Consider the following 15,423-nt stretch of genomic DNA (forward strand, 5'->3'; position numbering starts at 1 on the left):
CTTCTGCTCCTAAGCGCATTCCAAGGAGACTCGCTCCATGATTTTGCAGAGAAAAAGGGGGAGGCTGATCAGTCTGTCACTTCTCTAGTTGTCCTTTCAGTTTGAAATGAAGACAGTGGATATTTGCTCTCTTTCAGCCACTAGGGATCTTCCCTACTTTATTCAGCACATCAAAGAGAAGAGAGAGCATCCACAGTGTGATGCACACCAGCCAGTTCTCTCAGCGCTTTTGCATGCAGCCTGTCCACTCTTCTGAGTCTGAATGAATACATCTCAGGTGATTCCTGACTTCATCTGATCTACATCCACTGTTGGTGGTTCCTTCTCTTTAAGGAGAGAGGCCTGGAAGACATTACTGCTGAAGATTGAGATAAAACAGCAACACTCTACCCAGTGTGCTCCAAATGGTGCTAGAGCACCTGCCCCACTTAGCAATGGCCATGCTTTCTTTGATCAGCCTTTTGCTACTGATTTAGAGTTTTCTTGATGTCCAGTCAATTCCTGATGCTTTTTGATGTCCTGTATAGCAGTTTTACATGAGTCAGCAAGGTCTCGAAAATCCCCCTTTGTTGTTTGTTTTTGCCAAAAAAACAAACCTAGCACATGTTTTAATGTGGCAGCAGCTCTCTAGCCACAGAGAGAAACACACAACTCTCCCAAACATCATACTGGGAAAGGCTGTGAGAAGATGAGAGAAAATAATAAGAAAAAATTCTCATCTTAACTTACTACACCTAGTATTATAAACATATAAAACGTGTTCTAGAAATTTGTTTACCAAAAAGTAATTTCCTAATTGACCAACAGCAATAGTGTTTGAATTAAAAAACAGTCAATTCCACCTATATCATAGCTATCTATAAAAACAATAAGTTTCTTAATAAAAAAAATTAATCAACCTTCTACAAATCATAAAATCAATACTGATTATTGCCCATTCAGGGAGCAGTTATACTACAACATTTAATAGATAAAAGCAATGAGAAAGAGTAGGTAGGAAAGGAAAGAGAGTGAAAGAAAACCAAATAAACTCAAATGCTAAAATGCTAAGGACATGGTCAATGTTCTATGTGCAACAAGAAAATTTGAAGTATAAATAATTAGGCTGACTTGAAAAATCTTTTGAACCTCTGGTATGTATTTATTTTTGGAAGACCAGAAGTATCAATGTTCACAGAAGTTTCACAGACAGGCCCAGAATTGCAGTTCCCAGACTCTTTCACTGTCTAGCATCTGAGTCTTTGTTGCCAGTGCTAAATGGCCATTGCTAAATACTACAACTAAGCCATACAAAGAAGCATATATCTAAATTTGGACCAAACTGACCAGTCTTGGAAAATAAGTTGCTGCTCTAAAACATTTTCAAAATCATTGATGGTTTGGTTGGGTTTCTTTTTTATTTTTTTTTCACCTTATTAGCAGCAGTATCACTACAAAAGTTATATCTCCTTAAGAAAAAACCCCAAAACAATAAACATGAGCATCAAGATTGATTAATTTTCTTTATAAGATGTGGCTTAGTGGCTGTATGAGGAATTTGCCTTACCTTCTGTTGGAGATCAAACCTCCCATAGATCAATATATAAGATATCTGCTACAAGAGTTTTAAGCTATTTCAGGCCTCAGCTGAAATATATCATAAATCAAGAAGTCCGTCTGTCATTGCTTCTGAAATGAAGCTAATTCTACCAGCCAAAAATGATAAATAGAAGTGCTTGAGGTTAAATTTGTTAAGCAGTCTCTAGACTTGCAATCATTTGCAGCTCTTCTAAAATGATTCTGAACTTAAATCAATGGACAGCCTCATTTTGCTTTTGCTCCTACTGTTTTATTTTAAAGCAGTATTTTACTTACTTTTGGACACTGTCATGATACTTTCAACTTTCCTTACAAAGGTCATCCCAATGGGTATCTCTTTATTTGCTCTCTCTCTGTATGATATAGATGCTTTTGAGGCATGTTCACAGAAGAATACAACCACAAAAATAAGAAGAGAAAAACCAACTATAGCTCCTGTGTTCTTTCTCTGACCCACTCAGGCAAAATAAAACTGTGACAAAAGAGTAGAGGAGTATAAAGTTAATGGCAGGTAAGTAGAACAGATTGAATGTAAAAATTTGCAGAAATGAGATGTCAGGTATCAGCTAGACTAGAACACAGACAACAATGGATCACAGTAATAGTTATTCATCATGACACAATGAGGATGGCACACTGCAAATAGTATTTTTAATCATCTGTAATTAAGACACAATGGATTTATTTTATGCTTCACCCTTAACATTATAATTTTTTCACCAGTGATTTCACAAAAAGACTCAAGTTACAGCGAGGCTGTGCCACCCACTCATGACCTGATTTAGGACACAAAAACTGCATGCTGGTGTCCAAGTACAAATTTCTGCTCATTGACAGTATTATTTGTTCAGAAGTTCCACTCCTGTTCACTTCTCATATTCATATTTTGCCTTATTTTAATTAGAGTAGCAATTTCCTCTAAGGCAATTTGAATTTTTCCCCTAGCAAATCTGTGTTATCTTTAGGTTTTTTTCTTTCTACAAGATAACATCAGACAACTCCTTTTAACATCACACAGGCTGCTATTTCCACAAGTATTTTCCCCTTTTCATCATTCCCCACCTTAAAGGTGGTAGGCATTATAAACACCATCAAAATGTTTTCTCTGGTGCAGCAACCGCCCATGGCCCGGGCAATGAGTGACCAACAATGCTGAGTTTGTGTAACATGTTAAGAGTGTTTGAGGAGTGCAGAAAGCTGTTGATATCCTAAGTAGGGACATGAGAACACACTCTCCCAAAGAGGTCACAGAAATCACTGAAGGCAGATGTGCACAGCACTCCCCAAAACAGTATCTCACCAGGAACACAAGTTGGCCAGAAAGTATGCATCCTTCAAAGTGGGTGACTGACCATGTTAGTTCAGCATATTTCCCATATTGCTGACTTTGGTGGAATTTTTATCTGACTTCAGCCACAAATTAAAGCTGATTGCAAGACAACAGAGTCCGCAGCACCTGACAGAAGTGAAAGCATCCTCTGCATCCTCAGAGAGGAAGTCCACCTGTGGCAGAACTGCCTTCATTGTATTCCTCTGCTACAGTTTGCCAGCAGAGATAAACTGGGCTGTCTGCCTTAGGAAAGCCACTGTGTTTACTCTGAACAATCCAGGAAATGAATCACAGGCACCCTGTCAAGGAATCTTCTCAACCCTAGCATGCAGCAAGGAGACAAAAATCTGAGAATGAAAATCGTGTATACTGAAAACCAATACTCAATATACCTGCTTTAATGATCCTTCTCCTCCTTTCTTAAGAAAAAAAAAATAAAGGCTGATGAATATGCCAAGAGCAGATTCACAGCAAGAGAAATCTGTGTATGCTACATTGATCATTGGTTGCTTATTTGCTGGCTTGCCTGGGGAATGATTTACACACACACACACCCTGCAGGGGTGGTGATAAGAGGATGCACGCACGTTCTCCTGTTGTCTGCCTCACGACCGGTGCTGGAGGTGTGTATATCATGTGTGTGTATTTTTTGTTTCCCTTGACACTGCAATATTTGAACCTGGAATTAAACAATGCCAATTGTGATGAAGCCATGATCTCCATCACATCCACTTTGAGTTTACCAGTATCAGTGCTGAAGAAAACAATAATACTCCATCTCTTTATTCTGAATGCTCTGTGAGAAAAAGAAGGGCATATCCTCTGCAGAGGACAACCCAGAATCTGCATAAATTGCCCAGTACAAGTTCAGAAACAAACAAAAAAATCAATTAATTAAGAGACAAATAGAGTATTCTATTTAAAAATGGAGATTTTATAGCAATTATTTCTGAAATACACAGAAAAATTTTTTCCATTGATGACTCCTGGTTGCTTTACACTTTATTGCAACAGAAGTGCAAGAAAGAAAGGCAAAATTCCAACCTTGACAATGCCATTGGAATTATTGCCATAAAACAGAAAAAATATTATCTACCCTGCACATCAATGTTATAAGCAAGTATCAGCCATTCTCTTCAGATGTCTTAGAAGTATAAGTGACCATCTGAAACTCACAATTACCTGGATCTCTTTCCAGATCAAAGCTGACTATTCTCCAGTGCTGCAGAGCCTCAATAAATGACTCAAAAAACAGCAATATAATCATTCCTTGCACAAGCCCAGAGGTAAAAGTATAAAACAAAATTTGGTTTATTAGGCCAGCTGGCATGTATACTTTGTCTTTCTGAAGCCTGCATGCACCCTTTTTTTGCAGCCTGACTCACAGTCAACCAGTTTATTTTCAATTTAGCTCTGCTGGGGACAAACTTCCCCAGATGTACTGAATTGCAGAAGTTCATACCATGCCTTGAATATTTTCTTTTAGGAGATTAATCTGGCTTTGGACCAAAACAAAGCAGGAGCACAAATCACATGTAGTAACATAGCAGTGCTTAAGACACTGTGCTGAAAATCTTATAATGGAAAAATACTGTTGAACTTCAACACAGAGTTTTATTACAAAACAAATTGGTAATTTTTAAAGCAAACATCAGGGAAAAGGTTCTACTGGATATATAGCAGCGGTGGTCCATTAAATCCCCTCCCCCAACTCATCCCTTCCAAATAATGTAATATTGAACATTTGAGAAAGCACAAAGTGTCAGGAAAGCGAGAGACCACAGACATCATATAATGCTTTAGGTAGCAGAGGCACCAAGGAACAGCTCAGATTCCCCAGTGTGCAAGCTTTGGGTAACCTCTACAGGACTCCCTCCTCATTTGCAGGTTTCCTGGGGGAACATCTTTTCCATGTCTGAAGCCCGTGCCTAAAGCTATCTGGGTGAAACTACACCCCATGTAAGAGAGGGGCTAGCTGTTGTAAACTGGAGACAAACACATGCAAAGGTCACTTGCAAGAGAGATTCCTGTTGGCTCTGTGCTCCAGACTGTCAGAGCTCCTCACTAAAAGGCAGCACACTCCTCTATCAAACAGCACTGCGCTCCCAGTATTCCATCACCTGTCAGCTTGCTGAACCTGCACTTGCCCCATCGTCCAGGGCATTGAAGGAGATGCTAAAGAGGTGGACCCAATATTGTCCTCTGGGGCACTTTGGTGACAGGCTGAGCTAATCTCTTGTGACCAGCAGTTCAGCCACTTTTCAAGACACATCACTGTTATTTCTTTAGACCCGATTTCTTCAGTAGGATAGTGGTAAAATCCATATTACAATTGAGCTCCAAGGATTTCCACTGCTCTGCCCTGATTCAGGAAGGCTATTACATTGGTCAGCTGCTATTTCCTCAGGATCCATGGTGACTAATCCAGATCACCAATTTCCCCTTAGAAATGGTTTCCAGGAGGATTTTCTCTTATCACCTTCCCAGGGAACAAGGCAAAGCTGACCTTATTCAGATCTTCCTTGTGGTTCATCTTGAAGTGATATTTTCTTTCCTCCAGCCTTCAGGAATCTCTCCTGGTAGTCATGACCTTTCAGAGATAATCTAGAGTGGACTCAAAATCTACATGTTGAATACATTAATAGAAACAGTGGATAATAATGTACTCACAGAATACAGATTCCCTCATTCCCCTAAATTTTGAAAGCAATGTCAGTTGATTAAATGAAACTCTACAAAAGCCTTTATAGTTAGTGAGATTAATAAGAACCAGATCAGTTTTGTTTCTTCGTGTGTTTGAAAGCCCCTAGCATGCTACAGGCACTGTTAGAAACAATGAATGAGAGAAATAAATATTTCCACCACATCTATAGAGCAGTTTGAAGATTTATGCCCTCATTTTTATTTACTGTTTGTGCATTCATAAGTTTATTTTTCTCTGAAAAATAATCCTATATTCTTTTGATACCAATAAATGGCGGAAACTACCTGGAAGCTATTTTTTCTTGGAAGCATTCATTTGACCTTTTCTGAATTAAAGTTTGCATATATTTTATTGGTATATATAGCTGTGTAAACTGAAGGACACTGTTATCCAGCCAGGCATTTCAAAATATATCTTATCTGTAAAGCAAAGACAAAAACTGTATGCAGATCTTGGCAATGCATATATAAAAAATATATATTTATATTTAAAGATATATATTTGTTTATATTTAATTTTTTTACTTGGATATATACATGCATGTCTACAATGACAAAAAAGATGTTTTAAACACCCCATTAAAAAAAGAAAAAGCAAAACAACTACAAACTGCTGAGAGAATTATTATTCCCACAGCCTATCGCCCATGAAAGTTCTGAATGAACTTTGTCAGGAAGTTTTACAAGCACAAAAAATGTTTACATTTACCTTAAAATGCAACACTCTCTGTGTGCAAATTTGTAAGAGCAAACAAACTTGCCCATGGCTAGATAAATATAGCCGTTTCTACTTAGGAATTACCTTTCTGTTTGGGAAATTTTCAAAAATAGCTTAAAGAAATATCAGTGTGTTCTACTTCTCATAGGAACAGATCTTTTAAAAACTAATGTGTGTGAAATTCTTGGGCATCCAATAATTTATTCAAAAAACATTACAGTGTTCATCTCTCCCCCTCCTATTTGTGTTTTCTCTAGCTGTTTTAGGCAAGGAAAATATAAAAAATTTACTACAACTAAGCTGTGCCTCTGGGGTGTCCGTTGCAAAGCCACCCCTTCCCAACAAGCTTAGGAACTGTAACATGAAAAAAAGGAAAAAATTCTCCCTTTAAAACAGTGTCTTACAAATGCCACAAGCTGATGCTTGACTGTAGTTTTGGTAGCTCATATACTGCTCCTTTCTCATCCTTGCAGAACACAAAAAGGTGACATAAAGAGTGGTTTATCTGCAGGAACCTGTTTCTACCATAAGGAAGAGAGTGCAGTATTATCTTAGTCTCAGAGTAGTGATCTGTAAGAATCACAAGAAGAGAGCTGGCATTTATCTGGAAAACAGAGGAGTTTTTACAGACACACAGGATGTACAGATGCACACAGAAGTGCCTATTTCAACATCTGCCTCCAACCAAAAACGGTGAGTAGTTACAGCCCCATAATTCTGCTTCAGTCTGGTTTGATGTTCATAAATCAAGGGCAAGAGACACCATTTTCCCACAACAGGCAAAAAACTGAAAACATTGAGGAGTAAGTACTGGAAGCAGCCTTGATGATCTTCCAGCAAGTTACCATACAATGCATTACAAAAAAAATAAGGAAACCTAATCAATCATCCATGCAATTGAGTTAAAAGCAGATTAGAAATGAATATTCCAGACTGATGGAGCTCTACAAAACTGCTGTTTTCAAACCAACAGTAGAACCTCCTTTTTTAATAAGCACAATTGGCTTGGAGTGCTTTGTCAACGTGACAAACCTTTTCCACCACAAGTGAAGCATTTATTCAAATGCTAATGAAAGCGAATGTAATTTGTAGTGGTGCTGAATCAACTTTCCAAGACTGTAATTTGCATTTCTATAAAACTCTGATTCTTTCAAAATGAAATATATTTGAATAGGGTTTTCAGACTAAACAAATTGATACACTGTTTTTCCATCAATTCAAAAGCATTTTGATTTCCTTATGTGAGGCAACTCTAATAATACAGAGCAGCTTTTTATATTTACACTGTCTTCAACTAGAGAACAGACACAAAATTAATTAAAATTATCTATAGCTCTTATATTAAACCATTGTTATCAAATATCACAATTTCAACAAATCAATTTTTCATATTCTGTTAATGTAGATTCATCTCTTATTTACCATAATGACCAGGGCTTCTAGATAGTAACTTTCAGTGATGTAATATTCTTCCTATAATCACTAGCAGGCGCACAGTGATTCTCCCATTTTCATTCCTCCATGATGCTCCAAAACCCATAAAAGAATATAAAATTATATTGAAAATATTGTTGCTATTTATTATATAATCACAGTCATTTCTGAAACTGGAGTACTGGATTCAGAGTTGGTCTTCCCAACTCAGATGATGCATACCTGAATTAAATTGATCCAGAGCTGGAGGCATAAATTTTTTCCATTTGAGGAGCAGGGATAAATCTGAAGATGTCAGGTTAAGATGCAGAATGACAGAGCTACTCAGAAAAGAAAAAAAAGTCCCTTTTACACAAAGGACATCCAGTGAAACTGAGACACTAATAAATTGGTTGTGCAAGGCCATCAACATATCAAACTGCTAAATGTATAAATATGCAAAGAGAACATCAATTTTTACATTATAGAAAATAAAAATTGCAAGCATATGACTTTGTGGGAGCCATAAAACTCAAAGCTGAGTTACAAGCAGGTCATCTCATATCTGCTGCTGTAAGTGTTCTTTTATTCTTCTTTTTAAAAACTCAGCTGCAGAATAATGGACCAAACAGGTCAATTTAGTAAAATTCATCACTAGCAAGACCTGCAGCTGAATTTGTCTCTTTAAACAAGGTATTTGTGAGTCAGATACATTTAAAATTATCTCTGGTGTGGTGTTGACCAAGATTTTAAAAAGCACAAAATCTTCAGATATAGGCATCGGATATGCTATCTGCTATGGACACTACTTTAGCCAAGCATGGAGCCTGACAAAATATTTCCATCCTCAACAGCACAGATGTATTATCATTCAGGAAGCAGCATCAGCAAGGATACAGCACAACATTCAGATAAAACATGCAGTGTGCATTTTCCATATGGTTTATGTGACAACACATCCTTGTATAGTAACAGTAATTGTTATTAGGCCACATAAAATATTACAGCTGGAAAAAAAATTGCATTACATTCAGGCAGGTTTCAAAAAAGATGGCATTTTCAGAGTATGAAATACAATACAGTAACTAAGAGCAGTGAGACACTGGATAATGGAAGAGTCTACATCAAACCTGCACGAGTGCCACTAACTGCAGCATTCCATGCATCTCCTGCCCTGTGCAGCAGTATGAATGAGGGCAAAGAACAAGCAGGAAACTGAAGGACATCTAACAAGCAGAAATAATATTTTTTTTTATTGAATATATTGGAATAGTAACACCTTCACTGTAATGATTTAACCAGTTGAACAAAAACTGAACAACATAACCTGCCCAGTAAATGCTCTGAGACGTCTTAATGAAAACCAATTATGATTGCTTGGCACTATTAAAAAAACCCCAACAATCTGAAAGGATAAGAAAAATACATTAAAATAATTATAGAGAAATGAAGGGGTGAGGAAGACACTTTCATCTGAAAAATCACCACATGGACAGTTCTGTTGGGCAAGGAAGACAGAAATCATTTTGTCCCATGAGTCTCTCTAAAAGCAGGACATATCTGAAGCTAACACCTACCAGTGGATGCAGTTGATGAAAACAACAAAAAACACACCTTGTCAAAAAACCAAGAAAGCAAACAAACAAAACCCCATGAGATGACTTCACCACGCTCCTGGTTATAAGCAGCAACTGATGCATTAATTATCAGTTGCACAGCTACACTGAGAGTGACTGGAGAGTAAAAAGGATATAAGAGGAGTAAGGAATAGGTCATGAATTTGCAGAACTTCTGTTTTATATATATATATATATATATATATATATATATATATATATGTATATATGTATATATATATATATGTATATATATATATGTATATATATATATGTATGTATACACATGAGCTGTCGTTTGTAAAATCAGGACTGGGAGGAACCAGACACAAGGCCTCTGCTACAAAATCTGTGTTGTGCATTCACACAAATTAAAATGTGCACGTTCCCATATGTGGCCTCATCTTCAGGTAAACTAGATGCAAACAAAACACTAAATTTTGGCAAATATAGGCTTGGAGGGTTATTTAAGACTGCATTTAAAAGTCCATTATTTCAGGGATAAAATTTAGTACAAGAACATTCCCTGGTATACACATATATGCTGATCTGTATCAGGCAGTGATCTGAGCTGGGAGGCCTTGTTCATCTCCTACTTTACTTTAGGCTTTCAGACAGAGTAACATGAACACATAAAGACAGAAAGAAAGAAACTTATGAGCAGAATTCCTAATTACAGTACTAGCAAAACCTACTTTCTCTTTAACTAATACTCTTATTCCCTATTTCCAGTTCCAAAAGTAAAATTTGAACAGTTAAGCCAAAAACTGTGGTTTTGGGCTTAGTTTCCAAAGGAAACAAGCAGACAGCAATACACAACACATTCCCCAGGACTCATGAAAAATAGGGCAAGGCTTCTGTGTGAAACAGATTCAACAAGCATAGCACATCAGTTGGTACTGCTCTCCTCACAAAGTTGGGCAGAACAAGTACTGACAGAGGACAAGCCAATTTTACTAAATAAAACAGTGTTTGCAAATCTACTCCAAAAGATTCATCTCAGTGATCTAAATCCCCTTAGAACAAAACATTTCATTTTGTGTAGAACACTGTGTGATTCATCGCAAATCATGGTTGATGATAACTGGAAACGATGAAGTTTATTTCCCTATTTCCCTATTTCAAAATTGCCAACGCACTATTCTTTGCAACACAGCCCCCCTTACTCCAAAAGCTTATGAGAGACCTAATCAACCAGTATTTTTACTCCCAATAACCTCTCTCCAACCCCTCACCCCTGGGCTGTTCAATACCTAAGGTGCCATTCAGTAAGTTCAACCCTTAAAATGTTATGTGATTCTGCCATTTCTTTCATCTGGCCTTGTAATTTTCCAAAAGAAACTTCTCAAGATACTCAGTATCTTCAGACACTGCTAAAAAATCCTATTCATTCTATTTCTGCCAATATGCTAGATTTCCTGAAAAGATGGGAGAGAAGAGGAAAAGAAAAGGAAAGGAAAGGAAAAAGAGGGGCGAGAAAAATGCCAATACTACTTCTGCTTCCGGGTGCAGGAAAGTCAGCTTTAATTTAGAAGCAGCAAACTGAAAAAAATTTGGCATGACCTTAATAATTTGGTAAGTCAACCTTCCTTTAAAAACTGTAGTTTAAAAGACAAATTTCAACATCGACCCTGTTTCACAAATTCAGAATAGCATTAAAAAACTACTGAGAAAACAGGCCATAAGCAATGCTCTGGGACAGCAGCTTTAGCACAACCACTAGTCCTTGTTAGCAGCATAAAAATTGCAAACCTCCTAAATGTAACTGCACACAATCTTCACTATTTCTTTTAAATAACAAAGGTATTCTGTAACAAATTCTGTAATTTTGAGGAAAAGCAGATACGTGGTATTTCTCTAATAGAAGAAAATTAAAAGATGTTAAAAAAATACCCTCAAGTTTAGAAAATTTAATAAAACCCACCCTTGTATGCTCTTCTAAAAGAAACACTGAGTCATAAATCAGCATTATCTAATTACAGAAAAACACAATACAATTAAGAAAAACACAGCTTTTACTGCAAGCCTTTTCCATCTCCATGATTCCTGTATCTCAGAAGTCCTCCTCATTCAATGTTGCTGAAAGAAACTTCCTCCTCAGGTAACACACAGTGATGGTTGCTGGAGTTATTTGAGCTTTGGGCTTTGCACCATGCAGTTATAAATTTAATAATAACCTGCAACAATTTTTTGTGGTTCTAAGATATCATAATAAAGCTCACATGCTTAACTAAGGATTTACCACTTAATCATCCAAATGTTTTAATTTTTCTGAGGATTGATAAAGGAGAGGAGAAATGCGCAGACACCAAATGTACATCTGTGAAATGCAACGTACACAGTCAGAAAAGGACACTCAGCTGTCAGTATCCCAAAGGGTGCCATGCAGTGACCTGCAATATTACCAAAATGGTCACTGCAACTCCTGGATCATGGGATGTAAGTCTGAAAATTAATACCTGCAAGAGATATGGGGAAAGCTGAAGCTAGCAGTCAGAAAATCATTGCTTTTCCTGTAATCTCCAAGCACTTTCAAGTGGAACAGAAAACCCTAAACTGAGAGTACACACGATATAGCAAGTGCTTTTTCCAAACAAGCCCCAGCCAACAGAAGGTGGTTAAAGATTTACCTTTATTATTCTAAAACTAGTAGATTTTTCCTTCATTAATAGGTTTCAAAAATATGTAAAGCTGATTCACTGATGCAAAATGTTGACATTTGCATTGTGTTCATCATTTCCATGAGTTTAAAATTAGAGTACTTTTGAAAAAGCAGCACTTATATGTGCTAAAGATTAGAAAATGCAGCTTGCAATTACTGTAAGCCACCTCTCTCTATGGAGTTTTTTCTGCAGAGATTACAGGACAGAGATTGATATAACCACTCTGCTGAAGAACTCCTGCACAAAATTTTAGTTGATATCTTCCAAGGTTACTTAAATAATCATTGCACAGGTTATATCATAACCTTACTTCCAGGAACTTCACTGGAATGTTTCTTCTTTAAACACATGGTTTTATTCTAACTGATCATTCTAATTTTTCATTTTTTAAAAAATTTACCTACCAGTTAACTAACAATAGCTAGAAAACAACAAAAGTTGCAGCAAGTGATGTGGTTCTGATTATGTGTAAGTCAAAACAAAACTACAATTCCTCCCAGGAAATCAATAATGATTTGCCTAAAACATTTACTCACACTTTGTGCTTATCTTTAAAGGTCTAAGCATGACTTGGAATCGAGGAAACAACATGGATGTTTAGAAGTCAGAAAAAGCAGAGGGAAGAGAGCAGGGCTCTGAAGAGAAGCCTGAAGGACTTACTTTTACTTTTCCACCTATTTGTACTCCAAATGTCTCTTGTTAGAAAGACAACCACACACTTCAGTAATTTGCTTTCAGCCACTTTATTCTGCAGTGGGTGCCCGTACATAAGGGCAACTACTTTCAAAATACCATATTTTCTATGTCTTCAATTTCAGAAGATTAATTTAGCAATCTGAGAAAGTATTTACCAAGCAATATTATCCCATCAACCAAATCCATCACAACTGGTGAGTCTGTGCATAAATTAAACCACAAATGTTTCAGAGACAGGAATGAAAACAATTTCAAAAGAATTATGCAGGAAGATCTAATAAGCATTAAAATGGTGTGTTACAAGTTTTGAGACATGATGTAATGATCTGATAGAAAAGGTAATTATTTAAAGAGAACTTTGGAGTTGAAATTTTTCAGTAACCTTTCTGTGGCACATCCTGGACATTCACTCCTTTTGCTGTTATTGTCATAGTGCAAGAAGAAAAAATACAAGCAGTTTCAGGAAATATCTAGGAAGTGTTCAAGACAATCTTGACAAGTCAGTAATGTTATTTCATGATTCACAGATTATTGTGTAACATATTTATTCGGTAACTTCTTTATGTATATATTACAGGAAAAGATACATGATGTAATGTGAACATACAATTATGGTTGTACAAGTGCATAAGTTTTTAGTTTATACAGGAACCCAATCTTAAGAATGAAAGGAACCCAATCTTTAATGAAAAATCAAGGCACTGAGACAGTCCAATATGAAACATCTCTAAAAAACCATACACTTCAAAGGCCAGCCTGGTTTGTTGTCATTTAAAAGGTTTCATGTACCTGTTGGAAAGGTCTATAGAGAAAGTTAACCTTTGTGCGACTACTGACAGAATTTTGGCAGTAACTTTCAGTCAAAAACAGATGTGTAAAAGGAAGTATTTTGTATTACAAAGATATAGGAAAAGCTCAACAATTAGCTCCAAACATCCTGCAAATATCGTTTTGCTTCTCGAAGCATGGCCAGAATCTTCATTGCTTCCAATTTGTCAGCTTCCATTTCCCTGCTTAAAATGTCTACTATAGCATCACTTACATCATCAGCCATGTGCTTCTTATCTCTGAAAATTAAAAAACAGAGGAGGAAAAGTGTGATAGTATATTTCCCCATTTATCAATAGCTTCAGAGGCAGGACAATAGAGGAAAGAATCATTAAAAAAATTCCAAACAAAAATATAGCTTTTATATTGTACAGCATGATTCTCAAGAGTTTTCCTGTAGCTGAGCACTGATATTAACTAGGGTTTCTCTCAATCAAACACTACATAGTTTTTAGCATGCTGTAATTCGTAAGTAAAAAACCTTGCAATCCTAGTTGAGCTGGCAGAGAATAATTGGTTTCTTTAAGGAAGAACTGGACCTGCTGAATGAGTTTTGATTCCTATATCACTATACTGTTCCAACGTTAAAAAAAAAAGCCAACAAAAATTGGTACCAAACACCTCATGTATTAATAATGCTATTTTCAATACAAATAGCTGACATTTACACCTGCAGGGGAACACATTAACATTGGGCTCTATATGCAAACAGTCTGTCCATTTATCAAGACGCTTTCAAAAAACCTTGAACCTCCAGGTAAGTCAGCATCCACAAACAAAACATCCCACTGTAAAATTTATTACTATGACAGAGCTTTGGCATTCTGGAGCATCTAAACCTGGAACACGGAAGACTGCTATTGTCTCACAGATGAGCAGTTTCTCATCACATCTATTCACATACATCATTTTCTAAAGAGAAATCAATTGGCTTGAAATTTCCTATAATTTAATTGAATACTGAACACAAAAAAGGCAAATAAATAATAAGTGATTAAAACAATCAGTGAAACTGTGTGGTTACAAGCTGTATTTCAAGATTATACTGGAAAACAGTGGACACAGGGATGACAGTCTAGCTCTCCAGGAAGGCTCTTTCAGCATCATATTGGTCCTTTCTTTCAGACAGCTCTAAGTCTTTCCAAAGCCTCAAACTTCTGCTACTCTCTTTCTGAACAGCCCATTTCCACTCTACTCACCCACATATATAGAAGTAACCTCTCTCCTTCAGCAGGACTCTGGCAACTTCCTTAGCACAAAGCCTAAGGACATCTTGCACATATTTAGGTGGGGCCACTTCCGCAGTTGAAGAGTCTCTTGAGAAACAAACCTTAAGATGAGTTAAGGTTCCATTTTTAAGAAAACATTGGAGCTCATCTCTGCAAGGTAATAAAAACCTGTTAGCAATGGCTCAGAAATGACCATTCCCTCATGAACACAAAATAGTGAACTTGCTTGAACAAATAGTCTCGATCCTGATGCCGACAACCAAAGAACAGCCATGTTTCTCCAAATTGCCAGTCTGTATGTTGTTCTCTGAGCTTTTGCCTAAAAAAAAAAAAATCAATCCTTTTTTATCACGTGAAGATTCTGAAACATATATAACCTAATTCTCGTATAAAGTAATATTTTAAAAAGCCTCTGGATTTGCAGAAACGTAAAATGATTTAGGTAAATCAAAGTCAAACTCTCATTTGATTTTCTTGACTACCCACTTTCAGACTAGCTCAAGATCAATAATTTTTTTTTTGCCACAGTTTCATACTGAAACAGTCAAGACTGACATATCCAAACATCTCACAAAATAATCCTGACTGCTGAATCACTACCTAGATAATCACTGCCTTTTATCCTTCATTGGAAGCTATGTTAAACCAC

General features: G+C 36.6%; 1 protein-coding gene across 2 annotated transcripts in view; it reads right to left on the reverse strand.

Annotated features, from left to right (window-relative positions):
* Window positions 1-12,158: 12,158 nt before the first annotated feature.
* MTRR (5-methyltetrahydrofolate-homocysteine methyltransferase reductase) overlaps window positions 12,159-15,423 on the reverse strand; it is a 28,957-nt gene continuing 25,692 nt past the window's right edge. The window contains exons 13-15 of one of the 2 annotated variants that reach the window (XM_030971510.1): window positions 15,001-15,093; window positions 14,745-14,924; window positions 12,159-13,784 (exon numbers count right to left, since the gene is read on the reverse strand). In XM_030971510.1, the coding sequence (XP_030827370.1) occupies window positions 13,640-13,784; window positions 14,745-14,924; window positions 15,001-15,093 (418 nt within the window). In that variant the 3' untranslated portion in view covers window positions 12,159-13,639. The remainder of the gene's footprint in view (window positions 13,785-14,744; window positions 14,925-15,000; window positions 15,094-15,423) is intronic. The other variant, XM_030971509.1, reaches the window with a different exon arrangement.

Source organism: Camarhynchus parvulus, chromosome 2 (genome assembly GCF_901933205.1).
Source record: "Camarhynchus parvulus chromosome 2, STF_HiC, whole genome shotgun sequence".
Taxonomy (NCBI): domain Eukaryota; kingdom Metazoa; phylum Chordata; class Aves; order Passeriformes; family Thraupidae; genus Camarhynchus; species Camarhynchus parvulus.